The sequence below is a fragment of the Lepisosteus platostomus genome, chromosome 20 (genome assembly GCF_059453375.1).
Source record: "Lepisosteus platostomus isolate fLepPlt1 chromosome 20, fLepPlt1.hap1, whole genome shotgun sequence".
NCBI classification, from domain to species: domain Eukaryota; kingdom Metazoa; phylum Chordata; class Actinopteri; order Semionotiformes; family Lepisosteidae; genus Lepisosteus; species Lepisosteus platostomus.
Genome location: NC_142630.1, coordinates 3,541,887 through 3,559,442, shown reverse-complemented (window position 1 = coordinate 3,559,442; position 17,556 = coordinate 3,541,887). Strand labels below are relative to the sequence as shown.

General features: G+C 37.3%; 1 protein-coding gene and 1 long non-coding RNA gene across 2 annotated transcripts in view; one reads left to right on the top strand and one right to left on the bottom strand.

The window, feature by feature from the left end:
- Positions 1-17,556, top strand: part of LOC148644281 (uncharacterized) — a 109,706-nt gene that overhangs the window by 67,954 nt on the left and 24,196 nt on the right. Inside the window, exon 3 of the long non-coding RNA XR_015928775.1 lies at positions 8,321-8,354. This is a non-coding gene — a long non-coding RNA (uncharacterized LOC148644281). The remainder of the gene's footprint in view (positions 1-8,320; positions 8,355-17,556) is intronic.
- cdh13 (cadherin 13, H-cadherin (heart)) overlaps positions 4,281-17,556 on the bottom strand; it is a 405,276-nt gene continuing 392,000 nt past the window's right edge. Inside the window, exons 13-14 of the mRNA XM_088614488.1 lie at positions 16,450-16,668; positions 4,281-5,344 (exon numbers count right to left, since the gene is read on the bottom strand). Coding sequence (XP_088470614.1) covers positions 5,337-5,344; positions 16,450-16,668 — 227 coding nt within the window. The 3' untranslated portion in view covers positions 4,281-5,336. The remainder of the gene's footprint in view (positions 5,345-16,449; positions 16,669-17,556) is intronic.

Sequence of the window (17,556 nt, the reverse complement as noted above, 5' to 3'; positions counted from 1 at the left end):
ATACACACACACACAAGCATGCAAAGTGTGCTATGTCAGAATGTTTCACTTATATAAACCAGATTTTCTTTTTATTTTCCAAAAGAGACAGACTCAAGACTTAGCATGGACTAAAAATATAATATATTGAAAATAAGGGTAAAGTCACATTCTGTGAGATCAGAAATATCCCAAAACAAAAACAGTGTCTGTTCAGGTTACTACAAATATCATCACAAACAATTTGAAATCCACACTCATTAACAGCGCTCGGGAACAAAAAGTCAAAAGGCATCAGTCTGTACTCAATATTTTATAACTCCCTCAGGAGACAAAGCAAAAGTGCAATGCAGAAACATTACCCCAATTCAAAAATCTCTTAGGTTACACTGATATTCAAAATCACTTTTAAACAAACGGGTTGAGAACAAAACTATGCTCACAGTTCCATGTGTGGACAGGTAACATTTTACAGGTGTCAATAAGTATTTTGTTTATTGTTGCCCTTCTATTTAACTCCCACATAGATTTAAAAACATTTATTTACACTTGTCTTTTCATGTCCCTGACAGCTTTCAACAGTCCAAAGTGAAAGCTTCTAGTCTTTCTAGCTCTCATGCAGTTGTTCTAGTGGGCACGACCACAGCTCTGGCTTCAGGAAGTACCGAGGAGAGGAGGGGCAAGTCATAGAGGTACAGGAGAGGAGCTGGACGGTGAGACAGAATATAACATGAAATGAAACCTTGCAGTCTTGTTTAGAAATATGCAGTGCTTATCAACCATCAGAAAAAAAACAATTAAGGCCTTACTCTTATCGTAGCAATTGAACATTTACTAATTGCATTTGGTAGACGTGTCAGGTACCCCATCAAACAATTGCTTAATACAATTTGTACTATATTAACTAATCAATTGAATTTTCAACTCAAGCACTGTGCACAGTATGTATTGAACATAGAGGTCTATGGTAAGTGCATGGGGTTTGTATCTTGTCATAGTATGACATCTTTATAATAAGACAAGAAGCATAATATATTATCAGTTATCAAGACAGAAAAGTTTTTTTTTCCCTTAAGTGTGCTTGTCATGAAAGAAACACAAGAACATAAAATGTTAGATATGGACATGTAAAGACTGTTTATATAATTGACACTTTAACTCCTTTTCAGATCTACTCCTGGCTAATTGGAGTCAAAGAAGTGTATGTGTATTTATCAAACTAAAATATATAGATGTTCACTGAGCCACACTGTGCTTCACTGTGAAATACTTCAACAACTAAATTACTGATCCGAACATAAGCATCAATATCAAGTACTAAGAACCACAGACACCCACTGCTGTAAATGAAAAATACATGTGTTCTGAACCTCAGGTTTAGGAAAAGAATAACAGTTGTGTGGAAAGAATTCCTCTAAAATGTAAAGTTGTTAAAATACTTGTGAGAGTGAGGAACAAGCACCACAAGATTTGAAAGAGAACTGGAGATAACATGGCTGCTGCATTGCTTGCTGTGCTGTATATACTGCACAAGGTTTTATCTGATGTGAGTAGGTACGCCTGGAATCACTGGATAATCTCAAAAGGGGGTTGCAGACAGTAGAGAAAAAATACAAAAAGTCTCTGCGCTTCTTGTTTTCCTGAAGAGAAACGCCTATGGATTGTATTCCTGTGGACACATATTGTTTGCATATATATCTCCCAGAGGAATGTGCATTGTCCCACACTAAATGTCTGTGTAATACTGAATTGAAGTCTTCAAGATGTTTTTTCTTTTTTGCTAGGGATGGGGCAGAGGTGTGGTTGACACATGTGGCGCTCCCTGTGCTGAGCAGTAAATACAGTAGTACTGTATATAGGGGGCGTAAGCAGACTGAAAAAGACTCTACAGGGAATCTTTCTACCTTGTGCTCTATCTGATTATACCTTAATTCTTACAGGAAAGTTTGAGCATCCAATGTTGACTGAAAATTGTTTACAGTCTATTTTCTGGATTCCATCTGCTCATCGTTCTTTCATGTAGTCAGGAAAAAATATCAAAAGAACATAAAAAGCACCAAAATGTCTCATGTATGTCTTTAAAATATTGGCTAGAATGCAAAATTGGAAGGTTTATTCTCTGAGACGCATTCAATCCTGTTTAATCAACAGAGATGAGGAAAACCTAATAAGGGTCTTAAATCCTTTATTTCGAGATATCAGGTTTAAAAGAAGAAGCAGGGGTCAATTCCATGCTGAAAAGCAGAAAAAAAATATAAAGAGCCACAGCAGAAACACTATATTGTCCTGTTTTACTTTTCAGCATTGAATTAACGAAACCGCATCAGCGGACGTTTGTAACTAAAATTTGGGAGGGATGACGACAACCAAGCAATTTTATATCGTAATCATCGCCCACGTCATTTCTCATAGCTGTATATAATGGCTTTTAACCCTTTTCTTTTCACATTTCACCTTGCACCTCATCCTTCCCACTCTGTCACTCTCTGCAGAGACCCCTTGGTTAAGTTAACTTGGGGGTCCCAGTGTCCGCATCCTGTGGTGAGAGGGCTGGCCCTCCCCAAGTGGCCTAAATACTCAATCAACATCCTCAAACGCATCTAATTCTTGGGTGCCGTGATTCCTCCTGAAGTAGAATATGCACAGTAGTAAGTGAAAGTGGTGGGACAAATTACAAATTTTGATATCTGGCTGGGAGGGGCTGGGGCAGGTAAGGTCGACACTGTATCTCTACATTTTTCCTGTGTTTATATGTGCATGGTGGGCTGATGTCCAGTCCAGGGTGTGCAGCCCATCTTGGAGCCTGTCGGTCAGGTTGGACTCATGCTCACTGCAGCCCCCTATGGGATAAAGCAGTTATTGATAAAGGCTGGATGGAAATTCCAAAGGCATAACAATCAAAAGCCCCCGAAATGCCAAACACTACTGCAAGACTGTAGAAGAACTGGATGGAAAATGCATATGACTTATTGTCCAAAACTCATGATAAGAAAAAGTTATACAAACTCCTCCATTGCAGTAAAATAATCAATGAAAAGTCAAAAGACACAACCTTTTGATAACAGTGAAGGGATGCAAACGAAATAATGGCTAGAGACTCTGAAAGACATTGAAAGCCTCCCTGCAAAGAGATTCTGAAACTGAAGTTAGTCGTTTCTGGCAACGGACTGTACTGTCCTTATGGACTCTCTGAAATTTATCACTGTAGGACAAAATGCCGATTTAAATACATAAATGTCCAAAGAAAAGACTAGGGACCAACACAGTTTACTGTATGAAGCCATAGCTGTCCCAGACTGTTGTTAACATAAGGGTGGAAGAGCATGCTAACATAGAATACATTGTGACTAAGAAAGTTTGGAAATCAAAGATTTTAAGAGGCAGTAATGACAAGCTGTGTGTTGAATAGGGGTATAGACAGAAAAAAGCAACAACTTGGAGACTTCAATATACTTTGAGGGGAAAAATGTCTTGGATTGATTTATTGTCCATGATACTGAGCAGGTTTCTGTTAGCTCAGCTAGGCTTGGAGTAATAATGCTTTCTAATTAGGCTCACTAGGGCACCAACCAAAGCTCTCTAGATTGAAGGGCTGGAAAACATTTTGTTGGACTGAAAGGAAGGAGGTCCTAGACTAATGAATAAGAATAGAGAATTAAAAAAATCTATGTATATAGTGATTTTAAAGATAAGTGTACTGTGTTTTTTTAAATATTAGTATCAAACAATTTTATGCCAAATTGGTTACAACTGAAATAAATTTTCAAACACAGCTTGAAGCAAAATTAATGACGTCCCACAGAAGTTACAGTGCATCTCCAATGCACTCTCCATGATCTGCTGAGCGTTTTAGAATTTCATTTCTAAAGGGACATAAAACTACCATCACTGCCAATCAAGTTTTACTCTGACTTCGATTTGACTGGATTTTCAATGAGAAAAATGGGCCAAATGGTAACAAGCCCCTGGAATTTTTCAAAACCAAAAGAAACACTTTGACAGATCCATGCTTACTGAATTCAATTTGCTGATGCTCACAGTACCTGAAGTTATGTCAGAAGAATTAACTAAAGATGCCATTTTTTACCCATCCACTTAAATCCTTGATAATAGGGGATGACAGGAGGGTGGAGTACCATCTGAATGCTTTCGAAAAGGATTAGATCTAGTCTTTCATTTCACTCCACATTTCTGCTGGAATCAAACTATACGTCCTAACCAGCTAAGGTCCTCGATGCAATGAAAGGCCTATAGCGCAGGAGTAGCCCCTGTGCCCAGAATGATAAAGGATATCTTACACCTTGTTGTAAGGGATACAGTAACGGGTTTATTAAATTAGTGCAAAAGACAGATATAACTCATTCATAATGTCATTTTCGTTTGCTCATGACTTATGGGGTCTTTCACACACAATTTACGAACACAATACATACGACCCTAAAAAAATGGCCTTTGACCTTTTATTCTGTATTTGTGTGTGACCCGAAAATGGCATAACTAGCAGGAAGAAGGGGAGTGTAGCAAGTGCCAACTTGAAAACTATGCCTCACACAAATTAGAGGGAGACTAGAGGGAATAAGTCAAAGAAAACACATAATTGTTTAAAATAAAAGTTATTTTTCTTTTTTTTTTGTGGTGAAGGTTGGGCCTGCTACTGTACCAACAGTACATCACTTAAAAGTCTAAGCATGGTAAAAATTATACCATGTAATTTTTACACTGTTACTAAACAGGTTATGCTGTATTCCACGTGATAACAATGCAATAAAAACAGAACGGAAAACAAAATTTAAACCCAGAGTTCCATCACCGTGTGCCAGAATTAGGCTAAAGACCACCAAAATGCAGACAAAACAGGGTTTTGTTGTTGTTTTTTTCCCTCCCAACATTAGGAAATGGCATCAAATACAGTACTCCGTGACAACATTGCAAAATTACAACAGAAAACGTCACTCGCTTTCTTTCCAGAAGTTCAAGTTTGTAGTGTTGATGCCCTGCATATTCTAAGTAAACGCCGAAGAAGGAAACGGAGGAAACGAGAATGAAAAAACAGATGCAAAGTTAATTCAGGCAGCGAAGTCCATTTGTGGAGATAAGCAGAGTAGACCGAGGCAGCAGGGCAGCAGTGGAGTTTGTAAGGAGAGCAGGGTGGAGGGCTCAATAAGATCGTGCTTGGAGCAAAGTCAGGCTTACTTGTATGTAAACTGGAGACCTGGCAGACTGTATTCTTCAGAGGTTGGCCTTAATTAGCAAATCTAATATTTTTTACTGTTAGGATTTTTTTTTTTGTGTGTGTGAATTTCTCTTCCGTGCTGTGACAGGAACACAGAGCGTTGACTTTCAACTTCCAGCAAAACTTACAGGCCTAAGAAACGAAAGAGAAAAAGAGAAACAGAAACATGACGTTAAGATCCGAAACGTAACAAAAAACACGGGATTACAAGTTCTTGTTTTTTGTTAAATGCCTTACAATTATTTGCAATATGTAATATTTGCAATATGACTCTTGATTTAAACAGCTTGACAATTATACATTTGTGTTTTCTTAATGCCTACGAAAATGAAAGCATTTTTAACCAGATGGGTGAAACAGAAAACACCCCAAATATAGACATCAAATCAATTGAACAGGAGGCACCACTTTCAACAAAGCATTTTGGGAGTTTGCAACAAGCCACCATTCATTTGTTGAATCTGTTAACCTGGGATCCTTCAAAAAAGATTTTCTTAAACTGAAGTGCATAAATGCAGACTCAAGGACAGCATGACCTCACTGTATGTGCTTTTTGGAAAACGAGTAAGCAGCTATCTTATCTCAGTCTATCATGACCTAGGAGAACCAGGGTCAGTCTGGGCTTCAATCGAGGAGTCTTAAGGATGCATAAAAATTATATGAAAATAAAGTAAATGTCTAAAAAAATTAAGAATATACAATGGTTAAATCAATCTGATTTTTCTTTCAGGACTGTTGTTCTCAGTTTTTCTCTTTTAACATATTCGAAGTCAATGGTTAACACGAAGTGGAAACAACATATTAAAACCTGCTAATTGCATGATGACATGTACTGCATTTTTGAATATTTTGAGTCTGCACATTTCTTTCAATCAGCAATAATGAGAATTTGTTTGGGAACAATCATAATTAGGTTGTGCCTCTGCATTAATATATTTGCTAATTATGGTTGAGAGTTTGGTTCCTGATATTGTAGTCAATGATTATGCAGTATCTTTATAAAAAGGAAGAATATGGAATCAATTAAATGCTGCAATTTGCTCATAAGGAAGTTGATCAGGAACTTCACATTTGTAAAAGTGTAATGATATCACTTGTACATCATTAATAAAGTTCATTATCACTGATAAGTAATGAAAAAGTGAATATTAACACATTCTAACAACTTCTCGTTTTAAATATGATTTGGCTTCAAACATTGTAAAGGGATAATTTAGATAAAAACAGCAAAAGAAAATTTCAATGGAAGTGTAATGAATTAATGATAATTACAGATCAATTACTTACCTTCCATTACTTACCTTCAACCACTTTGAAAGTTGCTATATACAGTATAATGCAAATGTGTAGGTAAAATTACTTTATAGGCTTTTAAAACAATCTGTGCAAAAAAGCTCTCTCCTATCTGTGAATTTCAGATGACAGCACTTAAATACATTTTGTTGATTCACGTAATTGTATGCCATTTGTCCCTCTTCAGAGTAAGCATTTTGTCAGCTGTAGGTAATATGAAGGATGTTATTAGCACTAGAGTTAAGATGGAAATATAGTATTGTTGAGACTTATAATTATAAGCCACATGTTTCTTGTATTTTCTCACTAATACAAACCACAGACAGCTGGAATTCAGAGCTACATTCAGGCTTGACTCTTGTTTCATGCACAGCAATTCCATGATGCTTTGAAGAGGCAACACTTTGCATCAACCGACAGAGCAGAAGCTACTCTGTCACTCCAACCAGCACATCCTGGAATACTCACAATCGCAACGAATGTAAATTCCTGCCTGGACTCTACATATAAATCTTCAATGAATATGAGCAACGTGCGGTTATCTAATGAAGGCAATTAAGGAACATATCTTGTTTTTTTGGCAAGGCCATGTCGGCCCATATCTGTAGAGGGATGAAGGAAGATATGGAAACTGTATGCAAGGAAGCTTTGCATGTATCCTGACCCTTCTTGTGATGTACCATTGGTGAAATGTGCATAACACTCAGTGCTCAACCTACAGACTTCTAAGGCCAACACTTGTACTTTGCCTAACCCACAAGTCATTTATTAAGCAGTATGATTAAGAAGCCAACAAGTGTAGTAACTAATGATTACAGTTTTTCACTTAAATCTATGCCTGGTGAAGAAGTAGAAAAAGCATATTGAGAATAGCAGTCTGATGCATGTAATTGTCTGCCTTTAAAAAGTAACAGTTTTGTACAGTCATTTGCCACAGCAGTAAGAATGATCTGAGCTTGACAGACCCCCTGCAAATGTGACCCCCATGACCCCATCTGAAGAAAAAAAATAACACAGTGACCCAAATTAAACATGTTTGTGTTTCACTGCAGGCAGCTCTAACTCCATTAAAATGCACTGAAATATTCATTTGCAAGAGGTCAAAGGCAGTTAATCTTCCAGTGATCATGTTTTGAATCTGTTTTTGGTTTACCATTCTATATGCACTCTTCTGCTCTGGCTTTTCAAATTAAATTATGAAGCCGTTTTGAAGAATGCAAACCGTAATTTTGGGAGACATTCTGAAATCATTTGAGAGCAAACTCGGAATCCAGAAACGGTAGAGAGAGAGAAAACTTAGGTAGATGAATATTTAAAAGGTGGATGCATCGATTTTCCAGCCTCCTTTTTATGTAAAGTTAAGTGATTTTGAAGGAAGAGTTGAGCTAACCCCAAAAAGATATCAAAACCTCTTTAGAGAAAGGTATATTATAAACCTGACTAAAATGCTTTTTTTAGGTTATGCATGAGAGAGGGAATGCTTCTGACCATTTCATGTCCTCAATCCATATATCAGGTGTATGTTATGAAAATGGGGAGAAAAACTAATTGCCTTCCCTTTTAAAATCGATAAACTAAAGCAAACAGAGAGATAAAACCACAAGAACAACAGAATCTATAACACACACACAGGCCCTACTCAATGAGCCAATGAAGCCAGTAGCAGAATAGACTGATGCCTTTTTGTAAGGGCTGTGATAAATGTTGTTTGATCTAATTATGTTTGCAATGATTTTGCAAAATAGATTCTGAAGCCTTACATCTGGACTTCGAACAAACACAATAACTCACTCTGTTTCCTTTTCCATTTTCCAGATCTGTGATTTTCAGTTTCTGCCACTGACAGAAGGTAAGCAATCTCTCCTTTTTATTCGTTGGAATGAAAGAAAGATTGACAAGAATTCTTTTTTCTCTTTCAAATTTATTGTGCCAGTGCTGCTCACTCTATATATTTTTTATCCAAGAGGAACTCAAATAGCCAGTCAGCATAATTTTGACACTTTATAATTAAAGTTAATGACTGCCAGAGACCTAGACTACTCAAGTCAAAATAACATCAGAAGAGTGAAACAAAATGTATAGCAAACTACCAAGAGTCTTATGAGAGGGTCATTCAAATATCAGACTCATGGATACAAATACAAATACAAATAAATACAAATACAGTGTTACATGAAAAACCAGTAAAGGTAGCGGAGTTTAGGAGTTTCAGAATGAGGCACATTGAATAAGACAAGTCTATCGATTTCCCTTTTCAAACCAGCCAAGTCCTGTAACTGACTGAATTAGATTAAAAAATGCCTATCTTTACTGAAGAGGGAACTCAGTTTTTTGTACAGAAATACTGTTGAAAAAAGATTTTTGTATGCTCTGATATTGACAGACATTTTAATGTAAGGGGTGGTTATGTTTTGCTAATATCTAATGCCCCCAAAAAGTATTCCTGGGGTACTTGAAAGTTGTATGCTACATCTTGAGTACACATTCAGTTTTTGTTTTATTTAAATTGAGGAATCTAGTTTTTATCTTATCTTCTCAATGAAACCCGATGTACTTGCAAATGTTAAATAAAAATGTTAAAGTTTTATTTGTCTAGAAACGTTTCCACTTCCATCTTGTCGAATGTCCACTGCTACTGAAAAAGATCTGTACTCTTAGGCCACAATCTCACATACCAAGTTTTGATTCTTTCAACATGTTTGTTTAGGGATTTTTCATTTTCCTTGAAATACTGTCTTTTCCAGTGATCGCTTTTATTTTCTTCAAGGAACGTCCTTTTCTTGTTTTTCATAATCATGGACACAGTTCCTGGAGTGCTGACTTTTTTTTTCTCAGAACAATATGCAGTAGCAAGCATCCATCTCTGCAGACAAACTCTGCAAGTTCACAGCGCAACAGTTGTTAAGCCGTTTTCTGTTGCTAATGGATACTGCTTCCACAGATTTTCGCTTAAAAGGGATTTAGAGAATCACCCGCTAGTGGGTTTAATCCTGACCACTGCATTACCCCCACTTGTAAGATTAATCTTCCTTGAAGGAAATTAGTAACGTGCAGGTCTAAATAAAATAGGGACACAGCAGGTAATTGATTGTTTCAAAATAGAAGAGTTACGTACAGTAGTATCTACAGCATAACTACAGCAGTACAATTTGAGCTTGTTGGACATCTTGTCTTCTGCACAGAGATTCTCCTAGTGAAGGTTCCCAATTGGCACAGAACTAAATTTCAGGACAGAGGCAAGGCTGGGGGCTAAACAGCATCCTGTGACTTCTGGAGTGCTTGGAGGCTTACAGTGATATCAGTGAGGGATGTACAGTAGTGCATTTCCAGTGAGTACTGACCCACCTGTACTGCACTGTGGAGGCTACAGTGTGTTAAAGAATAAATGACTGGCGGATAGGTGTGTCAGACGTGCTGCCCATCCCCATTCTCACTATATTGTTGCTGTGTGAGCTGAGGCTTTAAACAAAGCAACATCTGATTCTAATCCCCAAACTAGTGACAAAAATGGCTTTGTTAGGGCCAGAGGAGCTTTGGGAGACTGCTACTGTAGGTCTGGATAAAATGTCAGCCTGTTCCTAGCAATGCCATCCTAGCACTGCTTCCATTGTCATCTTTGACACAAAATCCAATATAATTCTCCATTTCATGAAGAAATCCTAAAACATAATCCCAAACAAAGAGAAAACACAAAAATCTCGGGAGGATTTGCATACATTTGCATTCCTTTGCCCCGAAACACCTTCACAAATTCAAACAAGATTTAATTTATTCCCACTTGTAAGAATTATCATTGTGAATTGCCTTTTTTTCCTACTCCGGCAGGTTTAATTTACTGAGAAATTGAAAAAAAAGGGCAAGGTGCTCTTTATCTTCAAGAAGTGCAGCTCATAAACCATTTGGATTCTGCATATATATTACCAGCATTCCTTTATCTAATTTGTACTTAGGTTGGTAATGTATACCGCTCAGATTTATACACTCTGTAAAACTTAATTACAATAAACCTTTTTTTCCCTGAATTCTTATGAGACTTTCAATAGCTCATTTGTAGTACTAAGTTCATCAGAAGGAAGTATAACCCTCTTGATAATGGAAAAAGACTGTCTGGAGCCCCTGTTTTGGTGCATTGCAATATACAGTAAAACAGCATTTGCCCTCAGAGTCCCTTAAATGCCCTGTGTCATTACATACATACTGTAAAATAAGCAACATCCTTCTTTGAGTTTCCTAGGCTCGTGTTCTGCAGTGTAAAAATAATGCTTCTACATTTTACTGAGGCACAATACGGGAGCTTGGACAAAGATATAAGTAATTAATCCTGTGGCTCTGACTGTGGACTGTCTTGCACAACAAGAGAGACCAGGTATCCAGGGTGAAACTTAAATGCTGTGATGAAGGTGGATTGTGACCATGTACAGTACAGTACATGGTATTGATATCAATGAATCATGACTGACTGGTGTGTCTGCTGTGATATGAATCAGCATGCTAACAGCAGAAGACAGAGCAAGCCCTGTCTCTATATCATCTTGGTCATTATCAACACAGCCATATTTTAGGCATTAAAATGAGGTTTTGCGCATGTGTTAACTTCATTGTGTTTCATCTAATACATCAATATGAGTTACAGGAGTCTTTAATTATCTAATTAAATGGTCTTTACAATTTTAATTAATCACAATACAAGGAAAAAGTTTATATACAGTATAGTGCACACACAATTGTTATCTCATTCTAACTTAGTTTAAAGTAAGATAGTATAGGATTAAAAGATTATTTAAAAGTTTTAAAGGTAACAAATGGGAAACAACTAAAATTTACGTTGAAGAAGAAGGCAAGCTGTAATTAGGGTAAACTGATTTCCTGATTGACTGTTAATCTCAGTGGTTCCTAGTGGCTCAGTATAGAATGGAATGATGGGTAAATGTTAGTAAAATCAATGGAACAGTGGAAAATGGCTTTTCAAAAAGGATGTACCGCCTTTAGAATGGGTGTGCATAATAAAAAAATGCATTAAACCGTTATGTGTATGTGTGGGAGTTTTTCATCTCTATGGGAAACTGTAATATGTACCAGTACATGTGATTATCTAATTACACTGTAACTGATACCTTCAGACTCGTAATTGGCTTGAAATTTATGCAGCTGTGTTTTTCTCTTTCCAACTATGGTCTATGAAATGGCAGTGGGCATTCACATGAATTGATACAACTAAAGCAAAAAACCCCAGCTGTACTGTGGTGAGTAAGACAGAGATGTATACTGTTATATATCTTTACTAAAATCCTTGAAATTCTAATGCCCTTACTGTTTGTACTACAGTATGTGGAAAACCTTGCTCTGTTGTAATCTCTCAGAGTCATACTCAAGAGCACAAACTGTGAAGATGCATATAAAATAATACAAGATATACAGTACACCTCTACAGCTTAATATAATTGTATTTGGTTAGATTCAGTTATAATTTTCTGACACATTGCCTTAATTTCTGTGTTATTCTAATAAGCAGATCTGGAGTTTTGAAGAAAAGTTGGAAAAATGTTTTTGTAACCTTTCACTTCTCTGTTAAGTCATCAAATTCAGAGGCTGAAATAGTTTTATTGCAGGGAATTATCATTTTTAATGGGAGTATGGACTGGCTCAAGGTGGTACTTGGTTTCTTTTTTACAGTTGCTTCTTTCTGTCTCTCACTATGCTTGTTGAGTGGAAGACAGGTTTGCAATTTACCTCAGAATGAATAAATCAATTCCTCTTAAAAGTCAAAACAGATGAACTCAGTCCAGCATTAAGTCTCTAATTAACCCTGTGCTGCATCTGGTGTACAAACTTTAGCTGGCATTCAAAGTGTCACTACAGTGTGACTAAATATTAACAGACCTTGAATAAATCAGGTTGAACTATTCTAACAGGATAAAAGACATATTACAAAGACTAAAGACTTGTGAATAAAATCTGTTCACTTTACTTTTCATAAAAGAAAATGACTTAGAAGTACTTCGCAGATCATTATGTTACTAATAGCAAACATTTAACAATCATCTATGGTGGGTTTGCTTTTCATTTTCAGCAGTGTGTTCTGCATTAAAGTAGTCAGACTATACTTTACAAGCAATGAAACATAACAGTGCCTCAGATTTCACAAACATCTTGTTGTGAAGTGCTGTGTGGTTTAGATTACAATACAGTGTAATACGTATCATGGAGTTCAGCTACTGACAGTGAGTAATTTTTTATTCTTGTATAGTATAATCTTCAAACTTCTATTTTAGTCTGTCACGGAAAACAAACACACAATTGAAACAGCAATCTCATATTTACAGTAATAATCCATTGAGCACGTACAGTACATAAGGTTTACATTTCATAAAGTGAGTTTATGGATTGAGCAGAAATTTTCCTTGTGATAACAAAATTCTGAATAGTAGTCAAGTGTATTTTGGGAAATGCCAGGTGCGCACTATTTGAGTTTAGATACAACTGACAAAATTATGCGCAAGGGGAACTACAAAACCCAGCAAGGAAATGTGTTTCGGGAAATATATTCTGAAGTTTAGGTTTACCACATGGGACCATGCGAGAAATTACAAGAAAAAATAATCCCACATTTCGGCACTGACTGTCGCACTTTGTCTGCAATACAACAATCTTGAATGAAGATCATTAATAAATGAAGCCGTTTAGGAGTAACACTGGCACTCAGAGGACTTCTTCTGTGGACCAGGTAATTTATGAAGTGGCAATAGAGAGACCAGTGGAGTTTTGCCGCTGGTTGCAGATTTACAGAGCCGAAGGAAGATAATGCATGAGGAGATGTCATGGAGAGTACAGTGTTGACCGTTGCTGTATTGAAACCAACTGGTGGAGCAGTGGAAGGCTGACAGTCTCACCAGGAATGTAAGCACACCTTTAAGGCATTTTGAGGGTAATTTTACTACTCAGTGACACATTATTACTGTTGTTGTCGAACCAATAAGTGGCACTTTTCTCTCTAGACCAGAATTTCTAAACCTATGACATAGTGGCAACGCTGTAACCACTGTTGCCTCACAGAACTTGGATCCCGGGTTTAAGATAGTTTCCAGATAGAGGGAACCTGCTGTGGACAGTTTGCACAATCTCCCCATATTCCGATGGGTTTTCATTTTCAAAGCAGTGTGTCATTTTTCATACTGAGAATTACTTTGATTTGGACAGGTACAAAACAACACGAGGTGATATTATTTTACAATAGCACTCTTCCTACTTTCCAACAACAGAAGCAGAAAAAAGCCCCAAGACAATGAAAATCAGGACATGCATGATTCAGGATTTTGAGTCCGAGGACTGAATTCTTTATGATTTCTTTATGCAAGAAACTGAGGCACAATGATGAGACACTATTCTTACAGACGGCCAAAATGAGTAGAAAGTCATCAAAATCTTTCTAAGATTTTTGGCACGTAATTATTTACCATTTTTGCTGTTGACAAGTGTCAGTTTCAATGCCAAGTGAAAACTAGCATTTTCTTACATAGTGTGGTAGTTTATTGTATAACAGACAATGTGAATTATTATAACCAGTAACAGATACAGAGCTGTTGGCATCACCGTCTGACAAATACAAAATAACCCGAGTGATAGGAGGGTGACACTGCCACAGCAGCTGCCTGTTATCTTTAAAAATAAACAAAGCAAGAGAAACACTTGATACACTTGATATGAATGGAAGATGGTGTGGAAGAACAGCCTCACAAATTGCGCAGACAAGGACGTGCGTTTCGAGAGGGAACGGCCCCTCATCTCTCACGCCTCTGGCTTCTCGGTGGCAGCGTGGGCGCGCGCCCGCTCAGCCCTGCCATGCGTGCTTCCCCCTTTCCCCCACTTTCCCATCTACAGGCCTGAGGTCAGCCTCCCAATAAGGGAATTTAAATCAGATCTGCTGGCAGCCTTTCCAGCAGCAGTCAGCTCTGCCCTGACAGAACTCATTTCCTTCTGAGACCTGCAATGCTCCTTGTGGTAAAAAGACCTTTTGTGGCCCTCCTTTTCTGCTCAAGATTGACTCTCAGCACAGCGAGATGAAAAGGATTGCAAGAAAGGATTGTCTCAGGCTCTCTCGTTGCCTGCCTGCCGTGATGAGCCTGGTTGATCTTGCAAAGAGGATAAAGGATCTGGGCTTTGTAGCTAAAAGCACTCCTCCTTTTTGAATTAAAAAAAAAACGGGATGTAAGTTGCTCCTGCATTCTGCGTTTAATCAGTCTTTGCAATTCATTACCACCATGACCTTAGGATGTATAGTGTAGGTCTGGTAATTCAAACTTTTGATCTGCAAAGCTGCTTTAAAAAGAGCAAAGAATTAGTTGCATTTACACATAGATTGATTTAAGGTAGGTGGTTAAGGTGAAAGACTTATTACTAGGAGGTGCCCATTTCAAGTGCATGATTCTGCTCCCTCACTGTGTGTTATTCTGAGAAAGATACTCTGTAGTAGCTGTTCATGCTTTTGTACAGTGGGACACTTTGGGCCCTGGTTTGTGTGGTCACTTTGGATAAAAGTTTGATAATTATTATTATATAAACAGTTTTTGCAAGGTCTTTGGAACAATAGTGCCTCATAAAACCAACAGCACCTAATAAAACCAGGAACACAAAATCTCACCTAAGCTGTTCCATCAGTATTATTTAAAGGTTTTAAAGAAAATGTATGAAAATCTCTTAATAAAACAATTTAATCCTTACATTGCCACCTTATCACATATCTGCATTCTGTGCTCTTATCTCAAAAAACCACACAACATATATAAAATAACATCCGCAGCTGATAAAAAGCAAATTAAAATCACTTCATAACAGCTGTTAAAAAATGGTTAAGAGCTAAGTAAAGAAGCTTGTGCAGTGTTTCAGCTGCTGTTCTCTTTTTCTTGGTTCAGCAGGGTAATCTCTTGTGCTGAAACATCTCAAACCATATGAAGTGATTTAGCCTATTTCTACAAATTCTGCCACATCCATCAATAAATACTATCTACATGCAGAGACAAGGAATTGGGTGTATGCCATGATCTCTCAATTACTATTCTGTAACCATGATCTACAGCCACCGTGAACCATATGATTAACTACAGTGCAAGGTAACACTTAGTAATCCAATTTTATTACTTGTTAACTAGTGACCTTACTAAAATGGGGGTAAATTGAACAAGATGATCCACAGTACATTGTTCTCAAGGAATCACAAAACCGAAAGTAGATCTAAAAATAGTGATGGGCATCTGAACTGTGTTTCCAAGGCAGTTCTTTAGCCTCAATGGGAAACTTCAAAAACTACAAAAAAGACACGTTTTCACCTGTGTAGCAGAGGTAGATATTTATAAAAGCATATTTGTTATAAAAAAATGTCTCATAATACTTATCTGATTGCTAGTAAAACATATTTTATGAAGTTGTCTGGTCATTTACGGTATGGTATGGTATGGTATGGTATGAGCACAGAGCAACGTATATTTTCTAAAAAAAAAAGTTAAGAATACAGTTAATTTAAAATCCACATCCTGACCAAAGTCAGAATTTGGCTTTTTTAACTGACACTCAAGGAATATCACTTTGGTTCATGGGTTCTGAAAATCTACTCACAATCTGGATGTAGCACAAACATCAAAGTTTAAAAGTTAAATGTAAAAAAAGCAAATCATGTCAATCAGTTAGAGACCTCACTACTGTATTTCTGGCTTTTCCCATAACTTGTGCTGGTACAGAAAAGCTATGAGGTTTCCAGCTCAGATAAAGGTGAGTGTCCCTCAGTAAATCACTTAACACGTGTTGTGTGATACTTTGGCCTGAAAGACCCAGAAAAAAAGTCTTCCACTGGAGCAATGACGGCTTCCTGCAACCACATGACTTTCACACGACTGATTTTGACATCTTAATGTCTGCCTGCAAGCATGTAAAAATAAGGAATGAAAACTCACAGAACAAGGCGAAGAAGGAAAAGCAGAGGACTAGGGCCACACTGATGTGCAGGGTGCCAGCACTGCTGCAGTCCATCTTGTTCTTCTTGCAGGTACACACTTGCACTTTGATTTCTGTGCTGTTGAACAGGGGTGGCTTGCCGGAGTCTGTCACGATGAGGGGCAAGTTGTAATTGGCTCTTTTCAGGTTGTGCAGGAGGCTGACCTGAGAGTGGGTACCTGGGGGTAAGAGCAAACCGATTAAAAGAGAGTACTGTAGCCTGTGTTTGTTTTCATCTCATGGGAGACTGTCATGAAGGACCCACTTGTCTTTGGAAAAAGCACGCAACAATCACTTCAGAGACACCACTTCATATCTTTAACCTTATAAACTTCTTCAGCACCATGACAAGACCATAGGGATAATTTCTCTGTTGTTAGAGGTTCTACATTTATCCTTCTGTTCTTAAAGTGACTTCAAAAGTTAATCTGGAAATAAAGCCAAAAACTTTATAATGCAAAATCGGCTAGTGCCTTATTAAAAAATCTGGCATTTCCAACCATTTTCAGAACATGTAAACAACAATTAGTACACTATTTTCTGTGCTGCATAGCTGGTCAGAAATAATAGGTTCTGTCCTAAGAAAGTCAAAGACATTTCTTGTGAAATAGACAGAGAAGGAAAGGACATTGTTAAGAACATGTGCATTATTTATTTTGTTTCAGAAATAAATCTGTTTCTACAATGTTTCCGAAACTGTGTATTGTAATACATTATGCACGTGAATATGGATGTACTGTAGTGCAAGTCGGATATTAAACAAATCATTCATGATTCACTATTGACTCTACGTATCCCCTTGCATCATCTCAAAAGTACAAAGTCAATGTGATTGCAGTACAGTAGAAAAAATATTTGAAAATCACAGAAATTCACAGCAATTGATGCAGGGCCAGCTAGAGATATTGCATGTGCAAATAGTTTTAGAATGCACAGCACTATGCTGCAAAACTTCGTAACAAAAGCATATTAATATAGCTGTTGAGAAAATCTTCATTTGGTGATTTTCTCAAAATGTTCCAATTTGTTGTATAATACCTTTGTCTTTCATATTCTCATGATGTGTG